Source organism: Leguminivora glycinivorella, chromosome 6 (genome assembly GCF_023078275.1).
Source record: "Leguminivora glycinivorella isolate SPB_JAAS2020 chromosome 6, LegGlyc_1.1, whole genome shotgun sequence".
NCBI classification, from domain to species: domain Eukaryota; kingdom Metazoa; phylum Arthropoda; class Insecta; order Lepidoptera; family Tortricidae; genus Leguminivora; species Leguminivora glycinivorella.
In genome coordinates, this window is record NC_062976.1 from 8732628 (window position 1) to 8757761 (window position 25134).

A 25134-nucleotide genomic window follows, 5' to 3' on the forward strand; every position below is an offset into this window, starting at 1 on the left:
TTACTGAGATTATCCGCGGACGGACGGACAGACAGACATGGCGAAACTATAAGGGTTCCTAGTTGACTACGGAACCCTAAAAATGTACACTGCCTTCAATCTTTTTTCAGTTGATGGAGGCCACAGAGCTGTGATCTTCGACAGATTTGCTGGAGTCAAAAACTTGACAGCTATTGTACATAACTGAATAGTCTTACGCTCACCTCCACCAGTTTAATTTCACTCCCGATCACGGCATATTCCTTCACCAAGGTTGATTATGTATGGTTCTTTATATAAGCAGAGGCTACGTATAAAATGAATACTTACATCTATGTGATGCTTTGTAATATTCACTTAATGATAAAACATTTCAATTACAAATTAAACATAAACGAAAAGTGCAATCGGTAAGTTCTTTGCAAATTACGTACCTATTGCTACTATGCATAGCTGGGCATTAACTCGTTAATCCGTTAATTAACGAAGTTAACATTTCGATTAACGGATTAACTTTTAAGTTAACTTGAAAAAATGTTAACGGACTCGTTAACTTCCGTTAAATTTCTCCGAGTCCGTTAATCTAGTAGGGCACAGGCGCCATCTGCGCTGTGAAAAACACGTTCTGAACGCTACTATAAAAGCCCGAAGTACGGCAAATCCTATGATTTGCCGGTAAATCCTAGGTTTTACCGATGTCGATTGCTAAAAGTCCGAAATATTACCTAAAAAAGTATTCTTCACGTGGATTTGCTTTTACTAACTTTGATTCGGTGAATCCTAAGCTTTACCATGGCGACTGTTGTAGTGATAGGGCAGCAAATTCGAGCCCTATTTACGACCACATTCGCTTCCCTAGCCTCTACCGCCCAAAGTGCCACAACAGTCCCGTCACCGCCAGCATCTCTCCTGACACAGCTCTTGGCAGTAGCTCAGGCGATCACTGCCTTCCACGTGCAGCCTAGAGTTCAATAGGCTAGCTGTACTTCGGCCTTTTACAGAAATATAATACGTTATAGTGGATACTGATGCAACTAAATATTTAAAGAAAAGTTCATTTTTCTTCACGTGTTAACGGATTAACGATTAACTTTAACTCACGTTAAATTTGTCGAAATGTATCGCTTTAACGATTAACGAAGTTAACTTTTTAGTAACGGATTAGCGATTAACGAAGTTAACTATTTGATTAACGGTGCCCAGCTATGCTACTATGAAGACAGTAAACTATGGCCCAAATTTTCCAAACATTGACACCATAGTGAGATAACGATAAATGGTCTATAACCTTGGATCACTAACACGGTGTGAATCATAATGTGACACCAGTCTTCACTGTGCATTAGTGTAGCTACCTGTCACTACGGATTTTCTTACACCTTGTCTGAAGTTGATTGATCATGTAAACAAGACCATTTTCATCAGACCATAATTACCGTGCGTCTAGTCAAGAATTGTAAGGTGTAGTGGATATTAGAATGGCGGCGAATATTTTTAACCGGGTGGGGCAGGTGGGATTAGGCATGGCCCTCATTGGCGGTACCGTCAATTCTGCGTTATTCAACGGTGAGTTTAAATTCTGCCCAATGGGACAAGGAGTTACATTCAATTTAACTACAATTAAAATTTAATGTATGTAAAACAAAGCTTCGGTTGGTTTTCAACTTTTCATATTACAGGAAAAATTCTGAAGAAAAGAGTTGAATAGTTCACAGTATTCGGCATATTCGGCAGGTTTTTCAATGTTCGTATTCGGCCGAATAATTCGGTTACTTTGCCGAATATTTACCGAATAAACAAAGTAAAAAAATAATGAAGATCTTACGTATTCCTTTGGATAATATTAAGCTCCTATTTTAGTAGCTTTCTAAGGAACTACTAAAAAGAGATAATTGCCTATGCGTCAAAATACAAATACAAAGTTGGAAAAACCGTAGTTTAAGAGTTGAGAAGATTTTAGAGTTGTTTTAACTAAGTTTTAGTTAAATTCACTAAATCGTAATAACATATGTAGTTCTAGTACCTAACATATGTAACCATCATCAATCATTTAATAGTTTTTTCTTAACATCCGCTTTCTAAATATGGCGTAACCGAATATTCGGCCGAATGTTCGGTTCGGTAAGAGCTGAACCGAATGTTCGGCCGAATATTTGTATTCGGCAAAGTCCATATTCGGCCCATCTCTAGTTCACAGTATGATATACCTCTAGCTCATATTTCTATCCACCTAAGGTTCAAGGTCTTATGCATAGTATAAAGTTTGATTAAAATGTACCTATACTTACCTAAATAAACTACCACTTGCCCCGCCCGCTTAACTCATTGTTATTGGGCTGTCAACTGCCAAATAAATTGGTAGGTTTTACTCCATTTTCGGTGGTGCAAGTGACCCTTCTTTTGTTTACCACAATACTTGTTTAAAATGTATGGGCTAACACCATCAGTCAATAAAGTAACTGCATGCAGTAACACGATACTTTCAGTGAACGGTGGACAGAGAGCAGTGATAATGGACAAGTTCACTGGCGTTCAGAAACACGTGGTGGGGGAGGGCACTCATTTCATCATCCCCTGGGTGCAGACGCCATATATTTTTGACGTTAAGTCGCGGCCGAGAAACGTTCCTACACTTACAGGCAGCAAAGGTAAGTTGGAAGGAGCTCATGGCCAAGCAACCTAAACCTAACATTTTTTTAGAAAAAGCATACCTAATTAAAAGGCAGCCCTCTAAATTCCAGAAAACGCCGGTCTTTTTAAAATTGAAATCATACCTACAAGTGTCTGAATTGATCAGTCTCGAGCCGTTATTAGGACATATTTAAACGTTGACAAAGGTAAATAAGAGTGTATGTCAAACGAAACGAACGGTGAACTTTTCTAAACGGGGATTTTCGAGCCTTGATTCCAGTAAATCTTTAAAAAAAGTACCTACTTACCTAACATAAAAAATAAAATCTGAAGGTTATCCTAATTAGTCAGTTGCTTCCGGAAAGTTATGTATGAAAATGTTGGCATAATTAATGGAAGATTTTTTTTGATTGGGATATGTACATTACAGGCCGAAGTTATTTTTCATCAACCCTCCCCATCCCTCCCCCCTCTGCGTCACCCCTCTTCCCCCCCTTTTTTTTCTTTTTAAATCCTGTAACTTCTGATTCCAGTCCCCGCGAATGATACGGGCGGCTGAATTCAAATAATCGTGTTTTTTTTTTTTTTTTTTGTTCCTGTATGCACAGTATATAAAATCTGTGTGTAATAATGAAATATGTGAAATAATGTAATGATGAATAAATGAATGATAATGAGTTATGTACCATTAAATTTTTTGAGTTGGTTAACTATATAAGTGATAAATTTACAGAATGATTCTAGAGTCGTGTTTTTTGTAATAATTTCCAAAAGGTTATAAGGGTCAATTTTGAGATTTTGACATATGATTTCGTGGTCGAGACGTGGGTTTATAAATTTAGGGCAATATCTAAGGAGATGGTCTATGGATTGTGGAGTGGTTTGATCGCATGGGCATAGGTCATCGGGGGTGATTTTGAAGCGGTGGAGGTACGTTTTGTGATAGCCATGGCCGGTGAGAATTTGGGTGAGGTGGAATGATAGCGTAATCTTATTTCTGAGATTTTGGATGTCGTCCAATGTTGGTAGCCAGTTTTTTAAGTGCAGTCCGGTGGTAGAGCTTATATATATGTTTTTATGAGTTTCTTTGGTCTCTGTTCGGCAAAGGCGTTTTATGTAAGATACGGGGATCCGGTCGAAGTCAGGAGTGTTATGAAGTGTAGCGGCGATTTTTGCTTCTCTATCAGCGTCCTCATTTCCTGCGATTCCCACGTGTGCTTTGATCCAGTAGAAAGTTATGGACCCAGTTTGTTGTAAAAGTTTAATTGCCTTGTGGATTTTGTTTACGGTGTGGTTGGTGCTGCTTCTGTTAGTAATTTCTTGAAGAGCTGCCATGGAGTCGGAGAAGATGGTTATATTTTGGAGTTTCAATTCTAGGGATGTTTCGCAGGCTGCCTCTATAGCAACACATTCTGCCTGAAAAGCCGTGCAACATTCATGTAGTTTTATCTGCTTGATGGTTCTCTTGCCGTCTGGATAATATATGACAAATGCTGCGCCAACTCCTCCCCCCCTTAAATAGCCGAAAATGCGGTTTTTCGCGATTACTGACAAAACCGTTGTAGATACAGAAAAAGCGTGTAGGAAAAAAGTAATCCTTTATAAATTTACTACAAATCGTTCATTGACACTTTGGTTCTAGCACTTATAGGTTTCGCGTGATCCATAGTGAATGTTAAGTTTTCTCCCAAATTGCTTACGAAATCTGTTTGATATTACTAAAATATTATAAACTGAAAATGAATTTCAGGGGGAAAAATCACTACCATGGGTGGGACTTGAACTCACGGCTACTGGATTGATACTCCAGGGCTCTACCAACAGCTACCAAAAGCTCATCCCCAGTCATAGATACACTATATAGATCAATGGTACTCCTAGCGACTACTACCGTGAAAATATTACGTCTTAAATAGTTACCCATGGTAGTGATTTTTCCCCCTTAATTTTATTTTAGTCATGAGTTACAATATTTTAGTTATATCAAACAAATTTCGACGATTTCGTATGCATTTTGGGCGAAAACTTAACATTCACTAAAGAAGATTGCAGCAAAGGACCAACTTTCGTGACGGATCACGCGTAAACTATAAGTGCTAGAACCAAAGTGTTAATGAATGATTTGTAGTAAATTTATTAAGGATTACTTCGTTCCTACGCGCTTTTTTTGTATCTTCAACAGTTTTGTCAGAAATCGAGAAAAACCGCATTTTCGGCACTTTAAGGGAGGGTAGAGGGGTTACGCAGAGGAGGGAGGAGTGGGGAGGGTTGATGAAAAATAACTTCGGTCTAATTTGTACATATTTCAATTTAAAAAAACCTTCCATTAATTATGCCGTAATTTTAGCTAATTTCCCCCTGCTAAATGTCCTGTAATGTCTCGGGTACCTAATTGTAATGAAACAAGCACGTGAATAAATTAGGCAAGAAGAATTCCTAGAAACGAATCATTCCCAATTAGATACCAAACATTTCCAGACCTACAAAACGTGAATATAAACTTGCGCATCCTCTTTCGGCCCGTACCCGATGAGCTGCCCCGGATCTTCACGCAACTCGGCGTGGATTACGAGGACAGGGTGCTCCCTTCCATCACGGGGGAGGTGCTGAAGGCGGTCGTGGCGCAGTTTAATGCTGAGGAGCTTATCACGCAGAGAGAAGTAAGGATTTCAGGATATTTCCATACTTAACGATACTTACCTAAGTATTTACATTTATATTTAGTACAGTGGCCATCAGATATATCGGAGCGCCCTAAGTACTTACAAATATCTGAACAGCCTATATTGCCTAGGCGTTAGAGAAGTGTTCAGATACTTTTGAGTGCCTCAGATGCTCTCATATATAGGTATACTAAGATGGCGAGTGAACAAGTCTGTGCTGCTACGACCTTCAACTTGCGAAATGTAGTCTTAAACCATAAACCATAATTACCAAGTCGTCAGGGATAGATCTTTAGAAAAAATCTACTCATTAGACGGCACTTCATATTCTGTTGAATCTAGAACAGCAAACGTTAGCGCTTGACACATTACAATCGAACATATATTATAATATTTATAATGAAGTGAAGAGTGTAATGAAATCATTTAAGAGCTATCACTTCAGCTATCATTACTTTAGCCACTATAGGCCTACAAATGATCCGACGTCTCGCATATTGTTTTGAAGAGTTGCATGTTGTACTTTGTCCAAATAAGAAAATGTTTACTCTATTCATTCCAGATCGTCTCCCAAAAAGTAAACGACAACCTAACAGAAAGGGCGAAGCAATTCGGCCTTATACTGGACGACATCTCAATCACGCACCTGACCTTCGGCAAAGAGTTCACTCGCGCCGTCGAACTAAAACAAGTCGCTCAACAAGACGCCGAACGAGCGAGATTTTTAGTCGAGAAAGAAGAACAGAAGAAGAAAGCAGCAATTATTAAGGCAGAGGGAGATTCACAAGCTGCTATCTTGTTAGCCAAATCTTTTGGTAAAGCGGGAGAGGGGCTGGTAGAACTGAGGCGTATAGAGGCGGCTGAGGATATAGCGTATCAGTTGTCCAAGTCACCTAATGTCACTTATTTGCCTGAAGGGAATGTATTGCTGGGTGCAAAGTAGATGAAAAAGTACTTAAGATTTTGAGATATTTATTTTAGTACGTATAAAACTTGAAAATAGTTTAACAAAATATGTATGAGTAAACTTAATAATTTTGTTCAAATCAAATCTTTGAAATTCGTCATCAAAATCAATCTCTCGTATTTTGAAGAATATAAACAACTTGTTGACATTGCATAACACTTTTCCCGACTGCATCAATCATGGTTTTCCAAAATATCGTACAAATACATTCATAATTAGAATAGAGACAAATCGCCAAACACAAAAAACTTACCTGATTATGATTCACTGGAATTGGTATCCGGGCAAACTGACAATCCTAATTCACCTTCCTCAATTTCTTTTTCATTACTTTTATCTAATGCCAAATCCTGCTCTATTCTACTGCAAAACAAATTTTCTCTTATACAAGCCTCTCTGACATATTTGACTTCTTGAGAATTCAAACCACCCGGGAGTGTAAGTTTGCACAAATTAACATTCTCCTTAAAATTCTTTATTAATGTATCAACTTCTTTTTTGAAATCTTCGCTGACTAATTCGAGGGATGGGTGAACGAAATTCTTAGCTAACAGTTTATTCTGATCACACAGAGTTCTAGTCTTCTCAAGTAATAATAATTCTTCTTTAATCTCAGTTTTGTCCGGACATAATTTCTGTGCTCTGAGCAGTCTTTTTTCTGCTGCATCGTACTGGCCGATCATTCGTAGGGCTTTGGCATGTTGGAAAAGAGCTTTGCTGTTATTCCAGAGGCTTTCCAGTCTGTTAAGTTCATTGCAAGCAATGCAGGCCTTTAATGGCTGTTCCAAAGCATTAGAACAAATAGCTAAGTTCAAATACAATTTAACCAGCATTTTCTCTTGTTTTTTTTCCTCTTCTTCATCAGCTAACCGACATTTGTGCAACATGGCTATTGATTTTCTGAAGAGGTGGACTGCAGCCATGGTGTTTTTGGACTTGTGTAATGTTACGCCAGAACTGTAGAGCTTTGTCACTTGGCTGAATACCCGCTGAAACATGTTTGGCTCGGTGTAGTTTATATCCCTGAAAATAAATACAGTACAAATTACAGTCTAAATTTAAAGTAACTTGGGACAAACTCATTAACTCACTCTAAAAGTCTCACAGGACATAGTTTTATTTTATAAGTATATATCTCCTCGCCAAACCATAACTATTATGGCCGCTGTACACATATGGCCAACGGTTCCACCAACCCCCTTGGCCAAGCGTGTAGAGGGCTACTTGGCCGTAAGTTGGCAGTTGGCGCTTGCGCTGGCCGGCCAACCGATTGGTGTCGGTTTTTTGTCCACACATCAAAAGATCTTGGCGCCAATGGCCAACTGCGTTTACACGTTGGCGCTTCATTCAGTTTGTCGTCAGCCGTCAGAGAGGACAGTAGTGAAATATTTACGAAAATAATAAGTTTATCTATGCCAATAATAGTGTTGATTTTAGGAAATAAAATAACCTTGCAAATGTTTAATGTATTGCCTAAAAAAGATAAATGTGCTTATCAAAATATTCAAAAAATTGTTAATATTTCAAATAATTTTATTTTACTACGGGGTTATTATTTTTTAATAAAATTTTGCTGACAACGTTAATGACTTAGAATTTCCTAGCCTTTTTCATCCCACGTCCGTCTTTCATGAAGAGCCAATGCCAAGTGATTGGTTCGCCAATGTGTAAACAGAGGCTCTTATCTTGGCCACCAAGGGTTGGTGGAACCGTTGGCCATATGTGTACAGCGGCCATTACAGATTTTGTGTGAAATGGGTTTTCTTCGTATTTTTCCGGAAACGTCCATATTTTTCATGCTAGTTCAGTAAATGTCAGTACATCTTGTACTGAGACTGACTGAAATAGCATGACACGTTCGTACGTTTCCGTAATAATACGAGGGCAAATCTTTTCGCACTACATATTTCGCACATAAATATGGGCACGAATAGGGGTCACAAAACCGGTTTCACCGAAACCGAAAAAACCGGAAAGCCCGGGTTTGGCGGCCGATTTTCAAAACCGGCTTTCAAATTAGGGAAACCGGTTTTTCGAGTTTTTCGGTTTTAGACTTGTATATATATAAATCGTTGAGTTGATCATCTACATCAATCTATCCTCTCTATCCAATCCTTAGTGCGGCCACAAATTATCTTATTCTGAATTAAGATCGTGGATGTATGAAACTGACAGTTGATAGCTGTCATCTATCGACTGTCAGTTTCATACATTTACGAACGATGAAGAATTGAAGATCTTAATTCAGACTCTGAATAAGATAATATGTGGCCGCACGTAGATTAGATAGCAATTTTTTGAAGACAATATATGTATTAGACAGATCTTTATTGTATTTAATGTATTTATTATCAATGTTTTAATATTTATACAAATATAGCATAAAATTATTTCAATATTTTTTTGGGTCCTTATCTCAGGAAAAATTTTAACACCGCGTTGTATGTACGATTTGTTTGTGCCCTGTACAGCAACATCTAGCGTGTAATTGGGTAAATCAGGAAACCTTTTCAGGCCTACTACCGCGAACCGCGAACTGTCCTGTCTGCCCCTCTATCACTCTTAGATATGCGAGCGATAAAGAGGCAGATAGACGAACGAACGATCAAATCAAAGTACTTCACGGTAGTAGGCCAGTTTCGGTGTTCACGGGCAACTGACACAGAAACATGCCCATTTTAATCAGTTTACTGAATTTGGACTTAACTTAGTTTAGTATTGTTTTACATCATGTTTTATAATTTTACCATGGCGGAGGAACTGCAAGAGGCAATAGATAAGTCTATGTCTAAACCCCAGTCGAGCAGGATATCAGTTTTAGACTCAGAATTTGAAGATGATTTGATTTCTGTGATCAAAGTGGAGATGGCTCTGTATGAGAACGGAGGTGTCAAGGGCAAGTACCTTTTACAAGTGTACAACACTTTGTTAAATGTTCCTCCCACGAGCGTAGAGTGTGAGAGAGTGTTTTCGTCAGCAGGTTTATTATGCCATCATCTGAGAACCTCGCTGAGTGATGATACTTTAGACGTTCTCTCGATGCTACGATCTCAATATACATCTCTCAAGAAAAAATGAGATTTTTAAAATCTTATAACTTTCTTGGGAATATAATAACTTTCTTGATCTCTAATTTAGAAATAATGATTACTGATCTCAATTAATATTCTTTAAAGTTTAACATTACGTTTTGTTTCTATGGTTACTTTACTGGGTAACAAATCTGCAAATTCTGCAATGCAGTATTATTTCCAGAAGAGGAATGTTTTATTTTTACAGTGTTTATTTCGTTGCTAGACTTGATAAGTTCTTATTAGATTCATAAGAAATGCCTTGTATGTCGTTAAATGAATCTCTATTAAAGTTTGAACTTATAATTTGCAGTTTTCTTACATTTTATATGTAAAACCGAAAAATCACCGAAAAAACCGGAAAACCGGTTTTGCTGCTATACGAAAACCGTAAACCCGGTTTTCGAAAATACTTACGGTTTTGTGACCCCTAGGCACGAACAAAGTGGACCTATTATTGGACACTTCATTGGAGCCACCTAAATGTTCGATTTTCCTATGTATGAAATAATGCTGTTTGTTTTCCTTAATAAAGAAAAATAAATAAAAAGTATCAAAAAATGAATACACTACCTTTATTTTATATAAGAATAAGACTTTTATTTTATTTAGTTTAGTTTAGCTTAAAATTCTATTGATACTGTGTATCCACTACTGCATGGATTTGTCCTTATTTGCAATAAAGATTTAAGTATTGAGTATGCAAAACATGTTAAAAATGTTGATTATTAGCAAATATCCTGTCCTTCCTCAAGTCACAAATTCTCAATCTATCTCCATATCAATTTCATGTAAGTACTAAATCTATTTAGATGTTTAAGGGTAAAAGTAAACAGACAGACAACCAGTTGTTTTCATATTTATGATATAGTTTATAACATAGTAGTAGTGTAACTACTTAAAAGATACAAGTTAAAATATTTTCTATGAAAATAATTTGTTCGTAGAGTATGATATAGTTATTTAATTAAAATATCCCTCACCCTTCAGCCGGAGTCAGAATACTCTTAATGAGTTTGATGTAGAACACACAGTCTGCTTTCGGTTTTATCCGAGGCGGGACTCCAAACTCCCCGAACATGACTTTGTAGGATAGGAGAAAGACTGACATTTCCCCAACCAGCATAGACTTGACAGAGGTTTGTAGACCAGGCAACAAATCATTGTCCTTTAAATCCACTATCTGAAATAATATACAAAAAAAAAATGATTACAGTATACTACACAAAAAAAATGAAAACAGTGCACTAAAGTAAGGTTGCGTAAGAATTTTGTACATTGCCCTTTGCCATCTCTATTTAAACTCAAAATGCTGACTGCAATTAAATTTATTCTACTAATAGTGCAGGGCTCCATTTCTCGAAGCTACAAGTTACAATTTACAAGTCCGGACGACCGGTCTGGCTCAGTCGGTAGTGACCCTGCCTGCTGAGCCGCAGTTCTGGGTTTGAATCTCAGTAAGGGCATTTATTTGTGAGATGAGCAAAGATATTTGTTCCTAAGTCATAGATGTTTTCTATGTATAAGTATGTATATAGTCGCTTAGCACCCATAGTACAAGCTTTGCTTAGTTTGGGGCTAAGTTGATCTGTGTACGGTGTCCCCGATATTTATTTTATTTATTTATTTATTTACAAGTGGTAGTCAATGTCTAATATGACAAGTTGGAAAGAGACTTCCGCTTGTAACTTGTATCTTTCAGTTTTGAGACTTTTGAGAAATGGGCCCCAGATGTTTCTGCTTGTCAAAAAAATTAAACTCAGGATCCTCATCAAACACTAGCAAGATTTAACATTCATTTATCTTCTTGTGCACAGATTAGTTATTTTTTTGTGAAATTAAGGGCAGTTGCTCCTCTTAATATTATGAAAAACAAAAGGAGCAGGTTAAGTGTAACCTGTATGGATAAATAAATGATAGTAAGCTACAAGTAACATATTATAAGAACACAAAGCCAATCATCAAAAATGTATGGGTTACAGTTTTTCTCACCAAAGGCTTGTGCATTTTCCGAACATCAAAAGGTTCTTCCACATCTTCCCAAAATCCAGTATAAGCTATGTGAACCGTGCAACCCTCGTGGAGTGGGAAACCACCGCCTTGCTCCAGAATCTTCTTTTTGACGCAACCATCCGGATCCACTGGTGTCAATTGCTGCTCTAAGGTTTTTAAGCACTTTACTGGCTTCCCAATGTGGTGAAAAATCCGAACATCTTCTCTCTCTGTCTCTAACCCGTGACCCTCTTCCAAATCCTCATTTATGTGAAGTATTGAACCCGTTGTACAAAGTTGTCTGAAAGTTCAAAATTATTCAAAAGAATTATTTGTACAATTTGTAGGTGTGGTGTCAATTGAGAGGAATTAAATTTCCTTTAAAAGATTACTTGCTCTTTAGATACCGCAGGAGTAATGAAATAAGGTAGTACCAAGTACTAACATTATTAATATTCTAGAAATAAATTCAAATTACAAACCTCAAATCCAATCCGTTTTCTAAAGCAATACTTGGCATGGAATTGTTTGTAGGCATTTTAATATCAACTGTTCTTAATACACTATATTATTACAACAATTAAAACAATCTTCGGATACGCAAACAGTGCAATACAATACAATAAACAAAAATGACGGGAGGCGGACGGGAGTCACCGAGTCAGTATTTTGACAGATTTGAGTATTTGACAGAAGCAGAGCAATGTTGCCAAAAGCATAAAGTTGTAATGCAAGGGTATGTGCCCACGTGCCTCGTGAAATTAACATTGTTTTCCTTATAAAATATTAGCTTTTGCCCGCGGCTACGCTCGCGTTAGAAAGATACAAAAAGTAGCCAATGTCACTCTCCATCCCTTCAACTATCTCCACTTAAAAAATCACGTCAATTCGTCGTTCCGTTTTGCCGTGAAAGACGGACAAACAAACAGACACACACACTTTCCCATTTATAATATTAAGTATGGATGTAGCTTCTTTTTATTAAAATAATTTAATCTAGCTTGTTTTTATTAAAACAATTTAATTTTTGTTTAGGAGAAAGAGTAATAAACGAAGTTAGTTTATTAAGTACATTAATAATCAAGTACGGTAAACGTACCTGTTATGGGCACTCGTCAAAATAATATTTTCATCTAATCGATGTACGAATTTTCCTAATCAATTAACATATCGTATCGTCCATCGAATCAACTTAAAAGAAAAAAAAATCCGGCTAAATGCGAGTCGGACTCGCCCACTGAGGGTTCCGTATCCGTACAAACTTACAAAAGTAAAAATAATCTCTTGTGTTTCATATTATAACTTTAAAGATTTGACTATAATATTAGTATGTTATTTAGTTTTTTAGGGATAATTCTTTATAATGTTAACCGATTTGGACAGTTTTTTTTCTTTATTTAAAAGATATTTTTTAATGTATAATCTCGTATTCATTTGAATTTAGATATAATCCGCAGGGGTGGTTAAATTAAGTGAAAATCTGAAAAGTTTTTTGTGAATTAAAAAAAAGTTTCCAAGGTACAGACACGATTTTATTTTTCCTGTAAAATTTAGCATAAAACTAATATTCTGTAAAAATTTCATAGTTTTTCGTTGGTAAACTTCGGAGATAAGGGGTACTGGACCGGTATTTTCTTTTACATTTTCCTTCATAATTTTTTTTTTTTTCAACAAAAAAATTATAAAAAATAGTTTTGATATGTGCAATTTGAGCTCTTTCTAACGATACCCCACTTGACCTAGTAACTTGACATTTACAGTTTGCCCTCCTTCTATTTTGCCCATTTTCTATAATGAATATTAATATATATTTTTTAATAATACTTTCAGCTTGCAGAGATTAAAAATGTTCATAATTGTTCCAAATTAAAACTCGAGATATTTAGAAATGTCACAGACAGACGGACAGAGCGGGATCATAAATCTAGGAACATACAAATTAAAAATACTCATTCATAAATTCGTCACGCCTCACGCCCTTAAAAGGTTAAGGGCGTGAGGCGTGACGAATTTATTCTTCAATAATTAAATAGGTTTGAAAACTCCTCCCTCACATTCAAACACCATATTTAAGAACGATCTAGTAAGTATGATCATCTTCTTCATTCGGGTCTAGGAATTCAAATTCACTCAGTAATTATGCAATAATTAAAGTCAGTTTTGTATAAATAATGTATATTCAGGCAATTTTCAGAAAAGTCGTCCACACTATACGCTGTTGAAGTAGGCACCTATGCGAAGGAGACAACAGGCGTCTCAAATATCTATACTATTTGTTATCTATACTATTTTTAATTCCTTTACTGTCGTAGTACAGGTATTAAGTATATATATAAAACGGTAAATTAAGGCTACAAAAAATGCTCGATTTTTTTGACAAGGATCGGGATATATCATATCACATTAGTACATTTTCTCAATAAACATCGTGTGATCTGAGGATAACTTTCCGCAAAATAGCATATTTATTCGTATCAACATTCGGTAGGTTGCATTGCAGTAGGTGCCTAATCTTTTTTTATATATAAATTAAAATGTATTATTTTTGCTTCAATGATTGACGTAGTACAGCAATGTATGATGATATCAGGTCGTCCATTTTGTATCCTAAAGAGGTTTCGCAAAGAATCTTCGTCCCTCTTAAGAAGTTACCCATAGTCATGTGGAAGAATGTATTCCCAGAGGACCAATTTGAAAGTTGCGAGAAAGGATGCGTCACCAAAAGATCCTGAAATCAAGAAGTCAGTTTATCAGTTATCGTAAATAGGAAAAATTCAAGAGTTCTAATGCCTGATGGTTGATGGTTAATGAACTTACTCGACTTTGAGGATGTATAACGCTGACACCGTTTCTGTTAATCCCAATTACGACCAACTCAGGATAAGATGGGTCCGACGTCTGTTTAACTTCAAAGAATGCAGTTCCAAATGTCGGCAGTTGGTATATTTTCTTCAAAAATTGTTCTTTAGCTTCATTTTCAGTCATAATTCCATGTTTCAAATATGCTGCAGTAATACTCGACTTCCACGACGAGGCCGATTGTATCCTAACCATATCTGGAGGTATAAACTCTTCTAGCATTTGGCCAATTTGTGGTAGCAACGACTGGTCGCTTCCAAACCGTGCTCTGTAAATAAGACTGGCTAAATCAACTAGATCCTGTTTCGAGGTTTTGTGGTAACCTCGCAAGTATTTAGGTAGTTCTTGAGGGAAATAGAATATCTGATCAGCATTCTTGTCTCTGCCAGGAACTGTGTTGATCCAAAGCTTCTTCATAAAGAATATTTGATAATTTAGTTGCAATTGTGATCCAGCTGAAACAAAATAAAATTTAACTAACAGTATTTCATGAGAAAAATCTAAATATGGACTCGATACAGAGTCGTCAACTTACCAGCGCGAACAGGCCGCGATGCTTTCATCCATTCGACAAGCTCATGCACGAAATCGAAGAAGTAATAATTTTCGGGAACAGAGAATACTTTGTCAGTTATTTTGACAAATAAGCTGAAGCCATCGCTGTTTTTAATATTTAGTCTTCCAGCAATCTGTTCACAAAGATCTTTCGCTTTAGTTGAAGAATCTACTTCAAATGCTTCATCTGTGTCATCTGGGAAGTACACTTTATGGTATATCTGCATGCTTCGGTGTTGTATCGCTTCAACTTCTACCACATATGGAGCATACATTCTGGGGCCACTCTTTTGTATTCTGAAGACGCGTTTCAGACATTCTTTAGCTATGGGATGTGGTCGAGTTTTCAGGAATTCTACCAACTCTTTTATTAACACCTGTCCAGGAGCAAATACGCCAGTAGCAAGCCACATAAGTTCCCATCCACGTTCTTCACTCAGCTGTATTCTATTATTAGTCAACTGTTTCATGATTTGACAATAAGCTTCATCCCGTAAACCGACGTCGATTCCACTCGATCTGAATATCTCATCCGTATATTCGGTAACGTTTCTCGCTTTCGGTGCTGGCATATCTCCCATGTATTTTAGGATACCGATGAACATAGCGACTGCACATTTTTCAACTTTTTCATCACCTAATAGTTTCTTTAATAATGGTTTTCGAATAGGATCACGAGTGTGCGCCCACAAGTCACCAGTAATTGCCTTCTTAGCTGTAGTTAATGTTGACGTGCTGCGAACTGTGGCGTTTATATCGTAATTTTCTCTAAAGTTATCCTTGGAGTACTTCTCTAAAGTATGCATACGTTTTCTTTGAATAGTATTGTACTTGGACGCTTTTTTATCATTCGTGATATTGCCCTTTTTGAAAATTTCTAATATTGTATTTGAAGGTACTGACATGGTTGGTAAAATATATACTTGCTCGGTTGGGAAAAGTCCTTCTTGTCCATTGCACGCTCCATGTCCCCAAGTAGCGTTCATTAGAGTTTCCCCAGTACAATCTTGCAAAAGAGTTATAAGATCTCCTTTCTTGTATTGCAAGAATGAGGAGGCGTCACTGTATCCTTGCGCATCACTTTGAGCTACAACAAATATTGACCTCCTTTTCAAACCATCAATCAAGTAGATTATCAATGAACTCATCTCACTAGCATCTACACTTTGGAATACTAATTCTTCCTGTTGTATTGTTCTTAAAGTTATCGTCCCTACGTTGTCATAATCTTTGTCAGCATTGTATGCTACGTAGGTAACCTCAGCAAAGGACATTTCTAGAAGTATGTGTTCTAATTGATCAACAACGTATATTCCAGTCCAATTCACAGCAATTATTACGACATCTTTGTTAATCATTTCTCCTTTAATTTTAATGGCTTCAAAGAATCTGGAGAAAAGCATGGGCCATTTTAATTTCGCAAATATAACTATATCCTCTTTGCATCGCAATGGGTCTATTTTAGACTGAATACTTTGTGAAGACTCAAATGCCTTGGTTACAAGGTGTTCCCATTTGGTCAATGCTACATCATTGGATTGTATAAAATGATTTGGAATATAGTTAACAATAACTTTTCTTAAAACATTAGGATCTATGCGAGGACCGTATTCAATGTAGTGCTGTTGTGCGGCAATAATGGCCAAATCTTTTTCTGCATCACATCTATATTCTCCAAACTTGACGCCTTTAGCGATTTGGTGGTAAATTAAGTTAGTAGCCACAGGATCTTCTGCAGGATTATGCCACGGAGTGAATACTTCTTTTCTATAAAACAGTCTCCATGGGGCACTCTTTTCTGGCGTCCCTTGCTCTTTTGCGAATTGTTCACACTGCGAAATAGCATCCATAATGTGTTCTCCTTCGCTTCCTAACGAGAGCACTTTATCGTAAAGAGTGATATACAATGAGAATCCGAACATATCATTCAAATTAATATTTTCAGCAATTTGTTGGCTCACCTCCTCAGACGTTGTCGCTGAGTCAGACTGCACAGTTTTTGTAGATTCATCCATTAAAGTTACAGTTAGAAGTATAGGTTTCTTAGTTTTGGTAGCCTGTAATTCTAACCAACTTGGTGGTTGCGCACGAGGACCATTTTTAAACGTTCTTACTAGTCTTCCTTCACAATAAGGAGCATATCCAGGAGGGCCGCTGCGTATAAACGATCTAAGATACTTGACAAATCTTTCGGACGGTGGGAAACATCCAACACACAGAGAGAGCAGAATCCATCCTCTTGCATGAGAGGCTTTAGAAGGATTATTGGTTAGTTGCTTGCATAACTGGCAGAAAATCTCGTCTCTGAAACAAAACACCATATATGTTTAATATTTAGTGATAGTTGATCAAAGAATCCTTACATGGTAAATTATTTGAATTGACTACCTACACTTACCTCAGTTCCTTTCTGATGATGCCATGGCCTATTATAAAGTGCAGTTTTTCCAAGTTAGTGCTTCTTCGAGCATTCAGCCAAGTGGTATACATATCGTTATTGATTTCATCTTTCATCAAGTTCATCATTAACTCATCGTTGAATTTGTTTTGTCGTTTTAGTGTTTTTTGAATCAGTTTATTTCTGTTGTTGTTACCGCTGTTCATTTCTTTCATCATAAGCTCCTGAAATAATAACATTATCATGTTAGTAAGTATCATCATGTTCATTTACCTATTCTATTATATAACAGGTAATGTAGAATGCATTTATTAAAGAATACCTCAAATTCTTTGCTCTTTTGGAAAGCCCGACCAAGTGTGTCAGACAGTTTGGTCATAACGGGAACATTATCAATTTTATCATCCACATATTTTGGCTCAGACATATCACCCATGAATCTTAATATAGTAATCCACAGAGCATGTGACGCCATCTTGTCCATTGGAGATGGCAATTCCAGCAACGATTGCTTCAAAGGCTTCCTCGAATACTGATGACTAGTATTGCCCAAGAAGTATGTGGCAGCAAATTTTCTAAAGTTGAATTCATCAAATGCCTCTTCTTCCTCTTGTTCTATTGGGAGTGGAATTACGTCTGACACTACTGGCTTGGTAGTCTAAAGAAAACACAAATGTATTAGAATATTTGACAGACACATAATTTATGCAGATTATTACATGAACAAAAGGTTTACTTACAATTCCATATCTAGGCACGCGTACAGTGCCTGCCGGTGTTGCTGTATCCTTTAAGAATCCAAACACATCATCAACATATCTGTCATCAATAACCGCTGTGCTATGACGCTGGTTTTCTACTGGAACGTCCTTAACAATCCAAATAGACTTCATTAGTTCCGTTACCTTCTTTTCATAATCATCTTCAGCACCTTTAGTATCCGCTTGTCCAGATCGCTCTAGTTCTTCTTTTTCCTTCTTAAATTGTACCAACTTAGCCTTAATTATATGTCCCTTATCTTTAATAAGTTTTCTAATAAGATAGCCTCTGCTGTGCGCTTGGAGTTTCCTAAAGAACTTTCTCATGTTTACGAATGTCTTCCTCAATTCCCTCGATCGAATTACTGCTTGCATTCGCAAATATCCTCTCCTCATTACTAAGTATCTGTTTCTATATCCACGGGCGCGGAAATGTTTTTGCAGCGTGATAGCAGCTTGTCGCATCTTTAAGAACCTCGTCCTGTAAATGAATCTTCTAGCATTGGCTTGTACTTTTATTACTGCATTTATTAACACTTTATGCCTCAATTCTTCTAGTATCGCATCATGCATGTCTTTGAGGAAAACTTTTGTATGGCCAAGCCGGAACTCTTGGTCTTTTAATATTTCTGTGCAAATTTTTTTTGTTGCATTTTTACAGTCTGTTTTCTCAGCTGGTGGTATGTCTGGCACTATAAGCCGGTACCGGTGAACGAATTCTGAATAAGAGTATCGAATCGGAAATCCCGCTTGTCTTATCTTTGCAGTTTCCATTAATCCAGCATATCGTAATTGGCGAACACATAGAGCTCTATCAAATACCTGCAAAAAGAAAAGTCAAATATAAATATATTATGTCAAATGAATAAACTAATTATCATTCGTAGTATTACTTACTCTTGGCTTTTTAAATTCATTGGGTTTGATACACCTGACAAAAAACGGATGACAAGCATACAGAGTTTTCATTAGTGCATCAAGAGATGTTTTAAACTTGTAGCTGAGTGAGACAGTCTTCCGACTGCCACTTTGGGTTGAGGCGGCTTCAGTAACGAACAAACCTTTTAAGAATACGTTACTAGAATCTAGGACCATCTCTTTAACATCTGCTGTCAACAAATCTCTATTTTTATCTAGGAAACCTATAAAAAAAAATTAAGGTCAAGTTTTGGAATCACTCTTACAGGCTACAATACAGGGTGTATTTTGATAGCGGGTCAGTAAGGGCAGCTATGAAATGCCGTAGTCCTACGTGAAAATGGTCTAAGGGGAGCATCCATCGATTTCAAATTGATGAAAAATGGCATTTAGAGATTTTGGAAAAAACATACATGGTGCGAGAAAAAGGGAATTTTTGACGCCAATCGATCCCATTCCTATCAAGAATCAAAAGCTTGTATGGGACCAAAAAAAAATTCCGGCTAGAAAAGTCACAAATCGCGAAAAACTTTTCCCATACAATTTGTATGAAAAAAAATATTTTTTTCCACATGGTGTTTTAATGATGCCAATCGATTCCATTCCTATTCAGTATCGATAGTTTCTCTAGGCTCAACTTGCGGTAATGTACTAAAGAGCCACAAATTGAAGAAAACTTTTTCGATATTTTCCCCATAGTAAAATGTAGCCATTGATTTGTGGATTTTTAGTGCATTGCCCTGAGTTGACCCCTAAGCACCCTGTATGTTTTTTTCTCGCACCCTGTATGTTTTTTCCAAAATCTGTAAATGCCATTTTTCATCAATTTGAGATCGATGGATGGTCCCCTTAGACCATTTTCACGTAGGACTACGGCATCTCATAGCTGCCCTTACTGACCCGCTATCAAAATACACCCTGTATAAGTGTATATTTCAACATATTAGATCAATCAATTTAATACCTTTTACTTGGTAAGTGACATCTCCCGCAAAGTGCCTGACCCCAAAACTGTGGTCACGGGATGATTTTGGAGTAATATAGCAACTGTTGTTGCTGTGATTGTTATTAAGCTTGGATAAAAGAGTTACATCAGTCCCTTTTGGAAATTTGGATTCCTCGTCGATGAGCGACAGCAAATTCATTGGCTTAAGCCCAATCATGTCCAAATTATCTTGATTGTCCTTATAATTAATGTTAGTCCAAGTAATACCCTCTTTCTCGTATTGTTCCTGTTCAAGCTTGAAAATATGCCTTACAAAGAACTGTTGCAAGTTTTCGTTGGCGTAGTTGATGCAGAGTTGTTCAAAACTGTTGTTTTCGAAATTTTCAAATCCAAAAATATCTAATATACCAACAGAATTGCTTGACAGCTGCTGATCTTTATGTAACGTTCTGTTAATGACTTCGACGACATATTCGAATATATGACCGTATATGGCTTTAACAAGGGCATCTCGACCTTCTGCGGCTGCAGCCACTGTAAGCGTTGAAACCACTTTGTCCCCTTGTGCGACAAAAGTTTTCCTTGTTAAGGCATCGCAGAGCTTAGTTTTGTTCACCCCTAGGAGTGCTGCAATTCTATTTGCATTTACCGCGTCAGCAACTTCAGAGGATTCAATATTATTAAAATTAAATGGTTTAAATTTCAGATTACCCAGGTGTAAGATTGCTGCTAGAAGGCTGAAGATTCCCCACACTTCACTGTCCGGGAAGTTCAGAACTTTGAATGCTGATCTAATGTCAGCAAATTCTACGCCATCATTGCGACCGTCAGCTGTTAGCATGTTACCAGAGTTCAAATAGTTGTATTCAGCTGGATGACCCAACTCTAGTTTCTTTTTTTCATCGGCAGCTAATCCAGTCACCAGAGAATAAAATATGTGGTAATTCCTTTCACCCTTGCTTTGAAAGACGATACGCGTTTTTTCCAGTAGATATTGATCTATATTGGCGCCTTCAATGACGCCTTTATTGCTAAAATATATGTTGATATATTTGCCGAATCTAGATGAATTGTCATTTCTAACAGTTTTAGCGTTTCCAAATGCCTCAAGGATCGGATTTGTCTCTTGGATTTGCTGCTCGATCCATGAATGTTTTCCGCTAGCGGCTGCTAGATATTGTAGCAATAATTTTGTACTTTCTGTTTTTCCAGCGCCACTTTCACCACTGTAAAAAAATGTAAATAAAAAAAATTGTATTGTAATTATTTGTTAAGAATGTCATTACTTCCCATTTACAGACATATCATGATACCGCTTCAGTTTTACCACCTACCTCAAATGAATCGTTGACGCTACGTGGCGATCGAAACGCAGTATGGCCACATCTCGGTCACTGGCAGTCAAATATATGAAAGAAGCGCGTTCCTAGCACACATTCTAAGCTCGTGTAGGTGAACGCGTACCATGCTTGTGTGAGTGAGATATGACAGGTCGACTGTTCGCGTTTTTGACATGCGGTAACTGTGAGGTAACCGAGAGGGGGTGGGCGGCACATTCAGCGGGGAGCGGTAGTGGCCATACTGTACGATAGTACTCTTTATTATACTGTGGTATGGCTACGATACGCTTACGAAGTGTAAGCGATTGTCACGTTGGCTAGGTACTCTGGGAATCCCCTTATACTTATGTCAATGTTGTCAACATGTCAAGGTACCATATAGTTTACATGATTATGTATGCACTAAAATAATAAAATTCAACATTGAAGTTCTGTGTATACCATTGTGTCACATATTTAATGCCTGTATTGAAGAAGAAACTTTCCCCTTGCAACTTAAGCGGGCAAAAGTAATTCCTTTGCACAAAAAATGTGACAAAACTGATAAAAATAACTACCGTCCTATTTCTCTTTTATCTATACTTTCCAAAGTCTTTGAAAAGGCTATTGCTTCTAGAATTACAGACCATTTCAATCAAAATAATTATTTTTGCTCTCAACAATTTGGTTTTATGCAATACCGGAACGCTACCACAGCGGTCACTGACTTGGTCACAGAAATAATGAATGGTTTGAACCAGAAGAATAAATGCGCTGGGATTTTCTGTGATCTGAGTAAGGCGTTTGACTGTGTCAATCATCAGATACTCATTGACAAATTGCATTACTATGGAATACGTGGTCCAGTTCTGAATCTCCTTAAGTCGTATTTAACAGGTAGAACTCAATATGTTCAAATAACGTACATTAATAACTCGGAGTGTTTGCAAGAAGTCAATTCAGATGATAAAAATATCTACTGTGGCGTCCCACAAGGATCAGTACTAGGTCCACTGCTCTTCATTATTTTTATAAATGATCTCCCAATAAATGTAACAAATGGCAAAACATACCTTTATGCAGACGACACCAGTATTATTTTCCAAAATCATGATTTAAGCACATTAAAAACCGAAATTAGCAATACTTGGTTGGAGCTTGTCTTTTGGTTTGAGAGTAATGGTCTCAAATTAAACGTTGAAAAAACGGATTACCTAACCTTCAATAAACATACAAATAGTATACCTTATGAGTTGCCACTTCCCATAGTAAAAGTAGACAATACAAAGTTTCTGGGAGTAGAACTGGACGAGCAACTGAGATGGTCTAATCACATTGACTCCACGCGAAAAAGATTAGCTAGTGCTTGTATACTCTCCGAAATTTATCCAAAATGCTTACTTCAACAGTCCTTAAGACGGTATATTTCGCCTACTTTGAGAGTATTTTAAGGTACGGCCTGGAGGTTTGGGGAAGCAGTGTTCACGTAAATGCTATACTTATTTTACAAAAGAAAGCAGTTAGAAGTATTGCAAAAACAAAACCTGGAGAACACTGTCGCCCACTTTTTATAGAACACCAAATAATGACTGTCATATCGCTTTACATCTACCTAATTTGCATACACATTCATACAAATTTATGTAAATATAGGTACAAAAGAGAGAAAAAGATACATGCATTAAGAAGTAACACAAGTATTGAGTTACCAAAATGTAACAATTACCTACACTTTAAGAGGAGTCCTGAATATAACGGAATAAAAATATACAACACTTTAAATAACGACATTAAAAATTGCTGTAATATAGATGAATTTAAAAATAATTTAAAATCGTTTTTAATTAGTAGACCTTTCTATTCCTTAAAGGAATTTTTTGAAAAAATATACGATTGAATGTTTTAATCATGTAAACTATTTTGGAATATTATTAGTACTATTTTGTTTAATTCATGATTATTTTATTTTCTGAATATTTTAATGTAATTTTGACATGGTTTACTATTTATATATATTGCACTATGTGTTGATTGATAATATAATAACTATGTGTGGCTTGTAATATAATAAGTTTAAACATATGTATTCCCTTTAGGAAGCTTAATTAGGCTCTTTAGGCTAAGACTAGCTTTAGTATAGGATTAATATTTTGCATGCCTTGTGGCGTAATATGCACTCATGAATTTGTACCGCACCAACATGACCTGTATTGTAATCTGTGTGTATTAGCAAATAAACAAATACAAATACAATCTTGAACTTGCATATTACCTTGCTAGAAAATTAATCTAATCGTTTTCTGAATACCAGAAATACAATTTAAATTAGTTATCTACACCACATTGACTTATTTAATTCTTATCAACTAAATGATACCTAGCTATGAGTAATAAATACCATACGTAACGTTTAATTATTTAAGCGGAACGAACAGCACAATAGACTTTTTATTTTTTTAATATATTCGGTAATTAGTTTATTCCACAAAAAATAATGATTAATAAATTATCCAATATGGATAGCCTTAAATGTAGGTCCATAAGTAAAACAGTAATAGGTACATTCCTACATTCCAATATCTGGTCTGATCGGTCACCTAGCTATCTAGACTTAAAATACAACACTAAAATATTAATAGTAAGTAATTAAGTAAACACCTTAAGAAAGCTAGATAACATTTTATAAACATACCTAATGACGACACACTGATTGGACGCAGTATCCAACAGCTCTCTGTACGAGTTATCGCCGATAGCAAAGATGTGCGGCGGAATCTCGTCCATTCCTCTCTCTTGGTAGAAATGTATCTGATCCATTGTGTAAATTGGCAGAATTTCGTATGGGTTGATTGCTATCAACATCGATCCGGTATATGTCTAAAATAAGTACCAAAATCTGTTACAGAATGCTATTTCACGTAGAAATTTAAAATTCTCGTAGTATAATAAAAGTAGAACATGAAGAAATTTACTCACATAAATTAACTGCTGATTGTACCGCAAATGAAGGTTCCTTAGAATCGTGTGTTCTTGTAGCTCTCCCAGCGTGATCATATCTTCCACCCCCGTGACGGAGGAGGAGTGCAAAGGTTTCAGGACATTGTGAACCGAAGTGGAAAACACCTTGCCGTCATCATCTCGTACTTGGATCCTGTCGCCTGAACTGTTTAATATCTTCACAGCTATGGGAAGGTCGAACTCTGTGGCATTTTCTGGTTTTAGCCAGACTAGATCCTAGAATCAATGTGAATCATTAAAAAATATAGTTTGGCAAAAAAAAAGAGTAGAAATTAAAAAGTGGCAACATCGTAGTGTCGTCCCTTTCAAATCAATTTATGTATGAAAACGGGACGGCACTCTTTGTCTGGCTGTAGGATGCTAATATAATATTTAAATCAACATAGTATTTGAGTAATTAATTATAGTATTGGGTCATTCTATAAAAAGTAAAAACCTACTGCCTACTAATATTTACTGCAAAAGTATCTATACCAATTTTACTGAGGTGCCAAGAATAGGAACGTTTACCCTTACCATTTTAATGTGATTTTAATACAATTTGACATTACATATCTCGAAAAAATATCGATTATATATGTATTTACATACATGAACTAGGCCAAATTAGTCAGAGCGCATGAATCAACTCAAGTTTCAGTGCCATTTATTGTGGCTATTTGAGGGGTTCAAAGAAAATCAAATTATGATTTAAGATTAATCACAATTAAGGAAATTCATATTGATGGAATATTTATAACTACGCTATTGTATCAACTTATGAATGAAGAACACAAAATGGATTTTCGGTTTTATTTTATGCTTTCTGCAAAAATAAACCAGAAATACTTATGTCACTTACCGATAACTGGATCCTGTCTGCCATTTTAGCGCTCCTTTGAGATTCACCTCATATAAAACTGGAATTCCATCACCACATTACCTGTGTTATGTTTGCTTCAAGACTATCCACTTATCAATATTCTAGGCTTATCACACAATATACAGATAATTCGGTGCTTATCAAGTTATCATATTTTGAGATATGTTAACACTTGACTATAGTTTGTCATACATTTAT

The 25134-nt window shown here is 36.5% G+C and overlaps 3 protein-coding genes across 4 annotated transcripts; 1 reads left to right on the top strand and 2 right to left on the bottom strand.

The window, feature by feature from the left end:
• Window positions 1-1344: 1344 nt before the first annotated feature.
• LOC125226858 (protein l(2)37Cc-like) lies at window positions 1345-20538 on the top strand. 2 transcript variants are annotated; one of them, XM_048130999.1, is made up of 5 exons: window positions 1345-1545; window positions 2466-2627; window positions 5089-5270; window positions 5836-6224; window positions 20444-20538. In XM_048130999.1, the coding sequence occupies exons 1-4, from the start codon at window positions 1458-1460 to the stop codon at window positions 6214-6216; spliced, it is 813 nt and encodes a 270-aa protein (XP_047986956.1). In that variant the 5' UTR covers window positions 1345-1457; the 3' UTR covers window positions 6217-6224; window positions 20444-20538. The 2 variants fall into 2 exon arrangements, with proteins under 2 accessions (XP_047986956.1, XP_047986955.1); XM_048130998.1 differs by lacking the exon at window positions 20444-20538 and having other exon boundaries at window positions 5836-6232.
• On the bottom strand, window positions 6229-11946 carry LOC125226857 (inactive peptidyl-prolyl cis-trans isomerase shutdown-like). The gene is made up of 4 exons (XM_048130997.1): window positions 11786-11946; window positions 11304-11604; window positions 10295-10494; window positions 6229-7263 (listed from the first exon to the last, which is right to left on the bottom strand). Exons 1-4 carry the CDS (start codon window positions 11839-11841, stop codon window positions 6498-6500), a joined length of 1323 nt encoding a protein of 440 aa, XP_047986954.1. The 5' UTR covers window positions 11842-11946; the 3' UTR covers window positions 6229-6497.
• Window positions 13458-24999, bottom strand: LOC125226856 (myosin-VIIa-like). The gene is made up of 11 exons (XM_048130996.1): window positions 24916-24999; window positions 24033-24290; window positions 23749-23933; window positions 19756-20963; window positions 18771-19015; window positions 17856-18695; window positions 17438-17773; window positions 17116-17339; window positions 14698-17021; window positions 14121-14617; window positions 13458-14031 (listed from the first exon to the last, which is right to left on the bottom strand). Exons 1-11 carry the CDS (start codon window positions 24937-24939, stop codon window positions 13843-13845), a joined length of 6330 nt encoding a protein of 2109 aa, XP_047986953.1. The 5' UTR covers window positions 24940-24999; the 3' UTR covers window positions 13458-13842.
• Between the last annotated feature and the right edge of the window lie 135 nt (window positions 25000-25134).

Bases quoted from the DNA above. Each gene is read 5' to 3' on its own strand.
- LOC125226858 (XM_048130999.1), top strand. From the start codon at position 1,458: ATGGCGGCGAATATTTTTAACCGGGTGGGGCAGGTGGGATTAGGCATG. The intron at 1,546-2,465 runs GTGAGTTTAAAT...CGATACTTTCAG, and splicing joins CAATTCTGCGTTATTCAACG to TGAACGGTGGACAGAGAGCA. The intron at 2,628-5,088 runs GTAAGTTGGAAG...AAACATTTCCAG, and splicing joins TACACTTACAGGCAGCAAAG to ACCTACAAAACGTGAATATA.
- LOC125226856 (XM_048130996.1), bottom strand. From the start codon at position 24,939: ATGGCAGACAGGATCCAGTTATCG. The intron at 20,964-23,748 runs GTATGTTTATAA...ATTTTTTTACAG, and splicing joins AATCAGTGTGTCGTCATTAG to TGGTGAAAGTGGCGCTGGAA. The intron at 19,016-19,755 runs GTATTAAATTGA...TTTTTTTTATAG, and splicing joins TGTCACTTACCAAGTAAAAG to GTTTCCTAGATAAAAATAGA.
- LOC125226857 (XM_048130997.1), bottom strand. From the start codon at position 11,841: ATGCCTACAAACAATTCCATGCCAAGTATTGCTTTAGAAAACGGATTG. The intron at 11,605-11,785 runs GTTTGTAATTTG...TTGAACTTTCAG, and splicing joins GAAAACGGATTGGATTTGAG to ACAACTTTGTACAACGGGTT. The intron at 10,495-11,303 runs GTGAGAAAAACT...ATATTATTTCAG, and splicing joins GGAAAATGCACAAGCCTTTG to ATAGTGGATTTAAAGGACAA.